This window comes from Malania oleifera, chromosome 5, assembly GCF_029873635.1.
Source record: "Malania oleifera isolate guangnan ecotype guangnan chromosome 5, ASM2987363v1, whole genome shotgun sequence".
NCBI lineage: Eukaryota > Viridiplantae > Streptophyta > Magnoliopsida > Santalales > Ximeniaceae > Malania > Malania oleifera.
The window spans coordinates 94110466-94123250 of NC_080421.1; the positions used below are offsets into that span (position 1 = coordinate 94110466).

General features: G+C 35.0%; 1 protein-coding gene across 1 annotated transcript in view; it reads right to left on the reverse strand.

Annotated features, from left to right (window-relative positions):
- Positions 1-229: 229 nt before the first annotated feature.
- LOC131156527 (exocyst complex component SEC5A-like) overlaps positions 230-12785 on the reverse strand; it is a 77694-nt gene continuing 65138 nt past the window's right edge. Inside the window, exons 17-21 of the mRNA XM_058110292.1 lie at positions 3380-3457; positions 3154-3210; positions 1784-1933; positions 1356-1571; positions 230-732 (exon numbers count right to left, since the gene is read on the reverse strand). Of these exons, the coding sequence (XP_057966275.1) occupies positions 511-732; positions 1356-1571; positions 1784-1933; positions 3154-3210; positions 3380-3457 (723 nt within the window). The 3' untranslated portion in view covers positions 230-510. The remainder of the gene's footprint in view (positions 733-1355; positions 1572-1783; positions 1934-3153; positions 3211-3379; positions 3458-12785) is intronic.

Consider the following 12785-nt stretch of genomic DNA (forward strand, 5'->3'; position numbering starts at 1 on the left):
TCATGTTAAGCCAACAATTTAATATATAATTAACAAGTACAAAAAATAATAACTTGTCATCTTTTTGCTTTTCTTTTTCCCAAATAAAATCTTGAACCATGGATTGGGAAGAAGTTGATGGCAACCATTTGGCATTGAAGGGGGGCGGAGTTTCATCAGCATGATCTCAGACGATTAAACGACGGATTTCTTGGGGTCTAGTTGCCCTCATGTTAGCAAGCAGCAACCATCAAACAATTAACTGCGTGTCTTTGTAATAATTTATAAAAGCCAACATTTACACTTTAAGAATTGATCCTAAAATATCCCAGGAGTTCCAAGTTTAATGAATCAGCAAACAGAGTTCCGGAGCGCACACAGCGGGGCAGCACAAACAAGGGACACAGATTGTGATGAAAAATAATTATGATTACAAGAACCTCACTAATCAAAATTGGAAATTATTAACACAATACAACTGCACAAACAAATATGGGGCCAAGTCAACAAGCACGCATCTGATTACTAAATTCATCTACGTCTATGCCTGGAAAAACTTGGGGAACTGATGGATTGTGTGCCCCTATAATTTCGGCTGGGAGAGTCCATCGGACTTCTAAAGGACGTATAAGCAGCCTTTGCAAATTCGGGAACCGAGTCTAGTACAATTGACTCCATAAAACATGCTGTGTTGACTCGAGTCCTTTCAAGCTCTCCTTGAAGTATCTCAGAGCTACACTGCTGCGCAAGAGCCTGAGAAAGGCAATGCCACGTTAACATTATTAAGGGGCCAAAAACATAAACACAGTCAATATATATAGACACACAAACACACATAAAAGTAGGATTAAAACAGCTATTATCGCATGCTTCTACCGTATATATATATATATATATATATATTATTGTGTCAAGTGTTCTACGTCTATAGTCAAGCAAAAAGTCTGCAGTCCAGGTAAAATTTGGAAGTACAACCCTGATGAAATGTACTATATGCTTATACAAAGAAAAGCGTAAATGTACATAATATCAACTGGTTAGAATTTGCGGTGAAAATTAAGCAGCCTAATCTGTGTGGCTTCTTATCTAAAACCAAAAAAATGGTGACCAGATAAATTTGAAATATTTTTACAACTGCAACTGCATAGCTTTGCCAATTCTATACTCATTTTGGAATCTGACAACCAGCAGCAATTATGCATATAAACCTAATCAATCCATTGAAGACATCCTTGGCAACCATTTGGATCACTGAATGAATAATGGAAAAAGTTGAGGAAAAAAATAAGAATACAAGTTTCAGCAAACTTCAGCATTTCTTTCTGCTGAAATAGGCCAGATGGTTTGGGTAAAGAGTGATATAATAAGTTACTCACAATCAAGTCATCTGGTGAGATGGTCATTCCTTGCTGTCTTTCATCTGTAAGTGCGTCTTCACTCCCTCGAGTTGACCGCCGCTGATGCCCCATACTCTCAACAGACTCTGACACACCCTCTGTGGCTTTCTCCAACAGAACCCCTTGTAAAGATTTCAGTGACTCTCTTGCATCAGGTGTAAAATATGGATTTAATATGGTTTCAAAATATTCAAGCTGCAGAAGATACATAAACGAGTTAATAGGGAAACCCTAAGTGAACAAGTCGAGAATTTCAGTCAGCATATAGTTGACCAGCTGTACCAAGAGAAAACAAAATGCAGTCTCTGTAAGGCGCACAAAGTTCATTTTTTATTAATGTATTCAGCAAGGGAAATTCCCAACAAAGTTCCTTTAGATTAAAAAGGAAAATTAACCCCCCAATTTACCTCAAGCATCAGCTGACAGAAACCATTTGCATCCAATGATCTAAGATCCTTGGTTTTGTTTTCATGGAAAAGACTCAGAAAAGTATCAATCAGGGCTTCCACGAGGATACCGAGCGTTCTGTCAAGCAAGGGCTTAGCTCCAGCAAAGACCTGCAATCAGGAATTTACTTCATCTCTCCGTAAATTTGATTGAGCAGATGAACTAGGAAAATGGTTAAACCTCACCAGCTAGAAGAGATGCTGTTGAGCACAAATTCTTTGAAGTTTAATTAGGAGAAAACATAAGTAAAAACAATATATATATGCAGCTTTCATCATGTGCGACAGATTGCCCTACATTGTTATTGTACTAAGAGTGTACAAATATTACCAGAAAACCCAAACCACAACAAAACCAAACTCTTCTAATATCTAGTTTCAAATTTCAGTTGAGTACAAATCAAAACATAAAAGTTGAATATAAGATATGTATATTGAAGTACATAAAATTTACAAATGTGTTTACATGGTTTGGGGCCTTCATTTCTTTCAGCATACTGCATCACAGGGAAGCACGACCAACAATTAAAGAACTAGGTTCAGGCTCACTCATTTCCCCCATCTCATCTTAAATTCCCAACCCCTACAAGTACCAAGCACACAAGCAGGCAAATGCTAAAAAAAAAAAGAAAAAAAAAAAAAAACACTCAAAGCAAGCAGAAATGTCGTCCTGCACAAGCAAACCAGCCACCGTACATTCCATCTTTCTGCATCAATCAGTTCAACCATGACGATTAATCACTGCTGTTCGACATTGATTTCAAGAGCCCTTCTAAATCATGCTCGGGTTCGTTGCTGAGGATATCATCCTCTCTTCTTCAATAACTTCCACTTGTGATAGCCTCAGATTTGCGCATATGAGCGAGAATCTAATTATCGCAGAATCAAGTCTTGCTATAATTATGAAGCTTGTTTTTTCAAACATGCCTTAATTTCTTCCATGAGTTCCAGAGCAATAATACAACCATTCATCTGGTTAGATGCTCTGCACTAAATTTGTTGTTTCTTATTGTGATTTAAGTAGTTTGGATATTGTTGTTGCATCTCAATAGTGGGTTATGAAAAAGCAAAGAAAAAAAGGAAGACAAACTGGGAAAAATCAGTAAACCATTGGTTTTTTGGTGTGGTTTGGGGTCCCAGAAATAGAGTACACTTAATTCAATTCAATTTTCAGGTTAGAACCAAATGAAAAACACCCTTATCATAAACTGACCTGCATATAACACATGTACATAAAATACTTTCAGCTAGTAGGATCAAGCTAACTAATGAAAAACAAAATATCGCATGCACAAAAACATGGAATTTATAAGCATCCATCCCCCAAATACCTCAGCATGTACAGCTACTAATGTGTGCAGTAACTCCACAGCAGCATCACGCACACCCTGCAAGCCATAGACATTTTATTGAATTTATTTGTTTATTTATTTTGTGGGGGGAGAGGAGGTGTTGGGGGCTAGTTGGACAAAAACTACCTGAAAAGGTCATGGAAGGAGAGATTTAAAAAATAAAAAATAAAAAAGACATAAACCACCTGAAACGCTGAATTCCCACCTTGACAGCAGGTGCTCCTCCCCATTGAACTCCAGCATCCAACAAATAGTTCATAGCAGCTGTTCTAATCAAATTAGCCTGTTAGCAAGACATAAACACAGTGTCAATGCCAAGAAATATACCAAGGGAAAAGTAGTGTTTCTGTCAAATTTTCATGAAGTAATGTTTGCAAGGTTTCGTGCCAAGGAAATCATATACATAATTACACTATAATCCATATTCCTACATCCTTTTAAAAGAGTGTTCTTTTTTTCCTTTTTGGGTGAGAACAAATTTGAATGCTCTCTCTTTCTCTCTCCCCCCCTCTTATTCGATCGGTTCAACGAGCATCACAGTCGACCCACTGCCAAGTCTTGAATTTCGATTGAAGAATTCTTGCAATCCCTCGTTGCTTTCTATATTTTCTGATTGATTGATTTTGGCATGGAATTGTTTCGCTGTTGGCATTAAATTTTCCAGGGTCAAAGGTTACTTCCAAACCGTCGTCGGTTCAGCAAGCATCACCAATAAGCATCTGCAGCAGCAATTTCTCAACTCCATTGCTGAATCTTGAATTCCGATTGAAGATTCTTGCAATCCCTTGTTTCTTTCCATATTTTTCAATTGATTGATTTTGGCATGGAATTTTTCTTTTGCTGTTGGCATTAACTTTTCTGGCATCAAAGGTTACTTCTTGCTGTATTTCACAGCAGGCCATCATCGGTTTAGCGAGCATCACCAGCAAACATCTGCAGTAGGGATTCCTCAACTCCATCGCGAATCTTGAATTTTGGTTGAAGAACTCTTGCAATCCCTCGTCGCTTTCCATATTTCCCAATCGATTGATTTTGGCATGGAAATTTTTTTTCCCGCTGCTGGCATTAACTTTTCCGGCATCAAAGGTTACTTCCTGCTGTATTTCACAGCAAGCCGTCATTGGTGTTATATTGGGACGCCTGAAATTGACCCCAAGGGTTTCGTACATCAGCCCAACGACTCTTCTGCTCAGGATCCAGGTTTTTGGATTTTGCAAAGGCTATCTAAGATTTTCAATTTAAGCATTTCTTTAACTTGTCGCTATCAAATTTGTTTTAGCTTCTTTTTGGCCACTGGTGAGCTCTTCTCTCTTGATCTGTTTTATTTTTATTATTTTTAAATTTTTTTCTCATATTCTTTCTAATTGCTGGTCAATAGAGTAAATTTTGTGTTTTTCAATTTGTAGGCTTAACATATGCATTTAATTTCTCATTTTTAGGATCTCAAGACAAAAACCTTTGAACTCTTGGATTATACAAAAATTTTGAAAAGTATTATTACACTAAGTATTTTTTTTTAAGTCAAGCTTTCTTTCACAAGCCGAAATTGCATGCTTTAGATTTAAGTTCATTGTGATGTTTGCTAGATCTGGTAGACTGGTTCTAGGCTGCGCATGGTAAGATTTTAGTAGTGTTTTTATTTATTTATTATTATTTAATATAGTTTAGATTAGTTTCATTTTAGTTTAAACTGCTTAGGGTAGGTCGCGGTTTTTTAGTTTCTGTATAGCATGAAACTGTTGATTCTTGTACTTCAACTACATAACACAAATTATCTTTGTACACACAGCTAGTCCCAAACCTAAATAGGAGTAGTGTTACATTAAGTAGTTTAACATTAGTGTAAAACTTGTTAGATCTTTATAACATGAATCCTTACCAAATATTCACTGAGGTGTTCTTTACAAGCGATGTTTTGCAATTATACCACCTGAGTATAGTGGGAAATAGACAAGGGTGGAGTAGACTGGATCAGTCTAGACGAGAGAAGGCAAAGACGTTAGCTTAGGAAACAAGGATTAGATTAGCAACTTGGAATATAAGGACACTTGCAAGGAAAAAGCATGGAGATAGTGGATACAACGATTAGAATAAAAATTAACTTAATCTATCTTCAAGAGACAAAATGGGTAAAGGAGAAACCTAGTGAAATTAAGAAATCAAGATTTAAACTTTGGTACACTGTAAAAGAGAAACATAAAAACAGGGTGGGAATCATTGTGGACAAAAAACCTAAAAGATAATGCAGTAGATTTTAAAAGAATATCGATAGGATCATAAAAATCAAGATAACTCTAGGCCTAGAGGTAGTAAATACCATTAGTGCATATGCTCCCTAAATAGGCTTAGCAAAAACCTTCAAAGGAAAATTTGGGAAGATATGGATAATATTATACAAGATATACCAATGTCTAAAAAGACATTTATAGTAGCTTCTTTAAATGGACACAAAGGGCAATATAGGTTTGGAAAGGATGCATGGACGTCATGGATATGAAGATAAAAATGAGATCGGTGATACAATTTCAGATCTTGCCATGTTTCTACAATTTGGTTATATTGAACACCTACTTTATAAAAAGAGAAGAATATTTAATAACTTTCAAAAGTTGGCAAAATCAAAGCCAAAGAGATTTCTTCTTAACGAGGAAGGGGGGTCATCTATCATGTAGAGTTTGTAAAGTTATCCTAGGTGAAAGTTTGATTACACAACATAGAGTCCTAGTATTATATATGAAAAATGGAAGAGAAAGAGCACCATAAATCAATGCAAGAAGATAAGGTAGTGAAGCTTGAAGGAAAAAAAATATAGTAAAATTTAAAGATAAAATGATTAAAAAGAGTGATTGGGCAATAGGGGATGAGATAGATGCGAACATTATGCGGAATAGAATGTCCAATTCATAAAGATAGTAAGAAATTTTAGGTGAATCTAGAGAAAGATACTTGGACAGTAAAGAAAGTTGGTAGTGTGATTAAGATGTCAAAAAAGTTGTAAAGACAAAAAGAAACTGGTATAAAACATGGCAAGGTTGGAGAAATATAGAAAATCTAAAGAGGCAAGAAAAAAAAAGCAAAAAAGGCTATTAGTGAGACTAAATATAAAGTGTATGGTACTTTATATACTAAACTAGTTACTAAAGGAGAAAGAGACATTTATAACTTGCTAGAGCTAAAGAAAGAAAATGCAAAGATTTAGGTAATATAAAATGTATGATAGACGAGAATGATAATATCTTACTCCAAAGAAGACATAAAAGAGATGTGACAAAGATACTTTAATAAGTTGTTTAATGAAAACCAAACTAAAAGCTTAAGCTTGGAAGTGACAAATGAGGAAAATACTAAAAATAGGAGATTTATTAGCAGAATTAATGTTCTTGAAGTTAAAGGCCTTAAAAAAGATGAAAGGTGGAAAATCTAAAGGAGTAGATAACATACTAATTAAAGTTTGGAAATGTTTAGGTATATGGTTAATTAATTTATTCAACATTATTATAGAAACCAAGAAAATACCCGAGGAATGGAGGAAAAACATGTACCTTTATACAAAAAAAAAAAAAATGATGATATTCAAAATTGTAATAACAATCGCAAAATTAAGATTATGAGTCATACGACCAAACTATAAGAAAGGGTAATTGAATAAAGAATAAGACTAGAAACGAGAGTTTCAAAGAATCAATTTGGTTTTATGCCGAGGAGATCAACAATAGAAGCTATTTATCTTTAAGAAGATTAATGGAAAAGTTCATGGAAAAGAAGGGGGACTTGCATATGGTTTTTATTGACCTAGAGAAAGCCTATAATAGAGTATGTAGGGAAGTGTTTTGGTGGGTTCTAGAAAATAAGGGAGTCTGCAGTAGATATACCAAGGTCATTAAGGGGACATGTATGATAGAGTAACAACTAGCATTAGACCTATAGGAGGGGAATCCAGAGAATTTCCAATCACAATAGGTATGCATCAAAGTTCTAGTTGAGTCATTAATCATTCTGCTCTAGTAATTGATAAACTCACTAGGAATATCCAAAATGAGATCCCTTGGTGTATATTATTTGCAGATGATATTGTCTTGATTGATGAAAGTAGGAGTGGTGTGGAATCTAAGTTAGAACTTTGGAGAACTGTATTAGAGTCTAAAGGTTTTAAGATAAGTAGGAATAAAACATACTTTATGAAATGTAATTTTAGTAACAAAAGGAGGAGTATTAGAGAGAAGATTAAACTAGATAATCAAAAAACTAATAGCACTCATAGATTTCAATATCTTGAATTTATTATGCAAATGGAAAATTGAAAAGGATGTAATGGATACAGTTAAAGCAAGTTAGGTAAAATGAAGGAGTGTGTTAGAAGTGTTTTGTGATTGTAAAATACCCTTCAAATTAAAAGAAAGTTCTATAAGACGGCTATAAGGCTAGTCATGCTTTATGGATCATCATGTTAGACAACTAGGAAATAACAAGTACAAAAAGTGAAAGTTGTCGAAATGCGAATGTTAAGGTGTATGAGTGATATAATATAAAGATAAATTAAGGAACGAACAGATACACAATAAATAGCATAGAATCGGTTGAAGACAAGATAACAGAGAGACAACTTAGGTGGTTTGGGCATTTGGAACGCAAGCCTAGTAGTGCACCTGTGAGGAGAAGTGAGTTAATTATTGTTTCTGGTAGTAAAATGGGTAGAGTAAGACCTAAAATAACCTGAAATGAGATAGTGAAGAATTTAATAGCTTTTAAGTTTGAGGAAATTGCTCCTAATGGGTAAATTGGAAAAAAAAGGATTCATGTAGCTAACCTTACCTAGTGGGACTTAAGAGTTGTTATTGTTGTTGATGATCATGATGTCGTTATTGTTGTAACAAATTTGAATATAGAACGTCCTCAGCGTCTATAATAGAATTGATTGGATGGAGCTAAAACTAAATTGAGCATTTTGATTTTATCAGAGTTGCTCTCTTCTTTTTCCAACTCAATTCACCCAAATATCCATCCAAATTTGTCTAATCAAAAAAGGATCTCAATTTGAATTTTGGAGAGAAAAGTCCGAGCATTGAGCAAGATTGTAACATCCACTTTTAATACAGCTGTTACTCCCTGCTTGTGGCCACGTATGAAAGCAATTACAGCAGCTCTTTACCTAGCACAAACATACTACCTCTGATTCTGCTACCCATCCCCCTTCTGTGCTTTTGCAAGAAGTCCCTTCTAAAAAGTATCTCAGCCTAGATACCACATTACCACTAAGTACTTTCTGTTGCAGGAATGGGTAGCAAACACAGCTTTAAACATTTTCTACTGGTTTATACATGTGTGCACATGCACACATAATAACAGTTAACAGCTAATGTTGTAGCACCCACTTCAGTAAACTCATGCAATTCATAAACATTCAAGGGAGGCATAAATCAGCTTGTAGCATTAAATATTTGTAACAATCACAAATTGAAATCAAGGGCGAGATAGGAATTTTAACCAAATGATATGGACAGAACTATTTCTAACATTGTCAATGAGTCCTAGATTAATCCTTGTGTTATTAGACCACTTAAAATAATCAATTACCACCTTGACCCCAAATTTTAGCATACATGGTCTTTTGGTGTAATTGAATGGGTGAAAAGAAGAGCAAGACAGCAGTGGGTGGTCAATGCGAGGTCCGAGATGATTTTAAACAGCACTGAATTTTCATGTTGTTAAGAGTATTCTGTAAATTGGAAGACCTAAGCATAATGACAGTCTCTCCCTCTGTTTATAATATATATCAAAGTACATAACAATGAGCATAATACCTTTACTAATTCACACACTAACTCACACTTACAAACATAGTAATAACACATAACAATAATGCTAAATCACTAAAGTAAGCAGTAACACTTCAAGAACGTACTAACTCACACTTACAAACATAGTAATAACACATAACAATAATGCTAAATCGCTAAAGCAGTAAGACTCCCCTTGAAGATGGGACATAGATATCATATGCTCCTAGCTTGTTACAAATGAGTTTGACACGATCATTACCAACTCTTGAGTGAATAAATCAGGAAGCTGGAATACAGACTTTAGCTGAGTGGTTGTAATGCGCTTTTGTACAAGTTTCCCTTCAACAAAATGACAATTAACTTCAATGTGCTTCATCCGCTTATGGAAGAATGGGTTGGAGGTAATATGAATAGCAACTTGGTTATCATATATCAACTCCATAGGCGGAGAATGTATAAAACCAAGTTCTTCCAGTTCCAACATGTTCTTTAGCCAAACAAGATCACATGTAGTGTGGGTCATGGCCCAATACTCCGACTCAATACTCTATTTGGCCACCACAATTCATTTCCTACTCTTCCTAGTTACAGACATGGTATTAATTTTCAAAAAGTTGTCGCACTTTCTGCTTTCCATCACCCAAGAAATAGAAGCAGCAGTGGATTTCTGTCTAAAACATAATTTCTTTCAAAATTTCAACGAATCATCTTAAATTTATCAAAATCGCAAAATTTTAGCGAAATTTTAACAGTAAAATCATATTTCCTAGGATAGATGCAAAGAAAATTTTCTCTTTTAATTTTTTTATTGAAAAAAAAGATTATTGTAAACACTTTTGAAATTATATGAAAAATTAAAATTATAACATTTTATTTAACCACTCATGTCTAAATTATCTTTATTTGTATAACAAATAATATTTAATTGATTTATGAATTTCATTTGCATTAATCAAATATGTTTAATACACAAGTTATGTTACAAACTTACAACTATTGCACCTCACACACAATACTGATATATTTAATTTATAATATATTAGTCATAAACTTACATTATTGTATTTATCAACCATTTCTAAAGTTTCATGAAAGAATTTCATTCTTTACTTCTAATTTCCATGGTTTTTTCAAATTGAAATCAAATCGAAATTTCCATCAAAACTTCATAGTTTTGGAGCTTTGAAATTTTAGTGGAAGTCAAAATTTAAGACCATGGTTACAGAGCTGATAGATTACTTCCAATGTTCAAAACAATAATATGAAGGTGACAATAAATCATAGAATTAACATAGATTACTTACAATGTTCGAAACAAAATTAGAGATTGGATATTGGGTATAGAAATGCATTTATCTTTCCAAATAGCAATAGGAAGATCAACATCTTGAGAAATAGGATCAACATGCAAGGAAACCAAAGGCATAGAAGTAGAAGTTGGAAAGGCTCTCCTTCCTTCGGTCGATGTCATGCATAAACCTGTAAATCAAGATCATCCAAGTGATGAAGACTCAAATTGGATGAAGATGAAAGAAGATTGAGCAGAGATAGCAAGTTAAGATAATGGAAGGATAGGCAGAGGAAGAGACCCATTGAGGTTAACAAGGCTCAACAAGTTAGATAGTATGGTGTAGACTAAAAGGAAACATCATCAATGTAAATTAGGCTATGACATTGTATCCGTTTTGTATACAAGAGTAGCCCAAAAAAATGCAATTGATAGCACAAGGATCCAATTTATCTATTACCGAACTTAAGGGAAAAAAATAGCCAAATATACTGGGAAGAAGTTAAAACAAAGAAGCTTTTAGGAAGAGAACTTAATAGGGTAATTTACCACCAAGGATTAAAGTCTACATTTTGCTGATAAAAGAGCAAGTAGTGAGCATGGAATCACTCCAAAAGGCTTTGTAGACATTCAATTGATACATGGGGTACTAGTGACTTCAATAATCTATTTTTCCTCTCTGTCACTCCACTTTTTGTGTAGTGTGGGCACAAGATGATTACTGTGTTAGTCATATAAGTACTGGAATACTCCTTACCATTATCACTATGAAGTATCCTAAAAGATACATCAAACTAGATCCTTCTTTTGAGAGTAGAAGGCACAAAAGATATAAAAAAACCTAAAATGATTTTTCATTAAATAGAACCAAGTCATCTGTAGTCATCGCTAAATGTAACAAAATATTGGAAATCCCACTTTAACATACCAAGACTAGCACCCTAAAACATTTAAATGAACTAAAATGAAGGGCTTACTGTCTGTTTATTGACTCAAGAGGCAAAGGGTACATGATGGTGCTTTCCCAACTAACAAGATTCACAATCAGATTAGGCACAAAACTCAAAGTAGGAACTAATTGTTTTTTTCAGTCCAACGATAGTGGATTTGAAGTCGTGTAGCAGCAACAGTGCAAGCAATAAGGGCAAAGAGTGGCTCAAAGTAGTAGAGTCCACCTGCCTCAACATCTTGTCCCAAACGTCTTCCTCATGCTCCGATCCTCAATAACGACAACATTAGGAAAGAAGGCTATAAAACAATTTAGCAACCTCATAATATTCCTAACAAACATGAGATTTAATGGAGATTAATAAATATACAAAATGGACAAAAGAGATATTGATGGGGTAGGATTTATTGTTTCTTATCCCCTAAACTATAGTAGTGACCCATCAATGGTTAAATTGAGTTAGGTTTTCATAATAACAGAGGACAAAAAAAAAAGTTGGTTACACGTGTCATATGGTCAGTGGTGACAAAATCGATGACTCAAGAACTAGTGGGAAAGATACTAGATGACATGCATGTTATAGGGTGCAAGCAAAAGATGCAATGTGAGGAAATGCTTGCTGGGGTACCTGAACTGTAGGAACCTCAAAAACTCCACTTCTAAGACAATCATAGTACGTTGTTTACCAATGGCTGAACAAGTGACTAATGAGGGAAACATACTTCTAAGATTTATGAACTCCATCCTAACAAATGCAGTCTCAGCCACGAGAGCAAATAAAAAACACAATGAAAAAGATGCTTTAGGATTCGTCGACTCCACCCCAACATACACAACCTCAACCATCAAAGCAAATCACAAGCACACAATGAACAAGTCAACAACCGAAAAGATCATAAACACAGCAGCATAACACTGTTTCAAGTCCAATGAACTAATGCACACTGAAACAGCCTCCAGCAGTATCACACAAATCATTCCCAAAGTGTCACAAACAAACAACTAAAGGGTGAGATCTTTGGGCAAGAATCCTTCACCAAAAACTCAAAAGTGTGGTTTATACAGGGATTGCAACAATATTAGGATCAATTCAGGCAAAATACATGGCTGTATGAAGCTTCACATGCCAAAGCATAGGGTTGGCACCACTAGCCTTCAACCGGCAGGTGAGGGAAGTGAAGGAAGCTCCGGCAATAGGATTTCTGGGGTTGGCAGATTGGCAGTGTCTGTGGGTGTCTATGGTGTTGATTTTGCAAGATCTAAAGGGCTATTGGTGTTCCTGAACTGTCATCCAGGGAATTTCCTGTCACTGTTGTGTCTTTCGGCAGCTGCTGGTGTTTTTCAAGCCTATGGTAGTGCTAGTAATTCTCCTATAATGGTATACATGCAGAGGATTTAGGGATTTACGCTTAGTTTGACTACAGAATTTAGGGTTTAGATCTCAAGACCATGCTCTGATACCATGTTAAGAATTTTGTGTAAATTGGAACACCTAATCACAATCATAGGTCTCTCCCTCAATTTATAATATATGCCAAGTACATATCAATGATCATATGACCTTACTAGTGTATTAACTAACGCATACTAACAA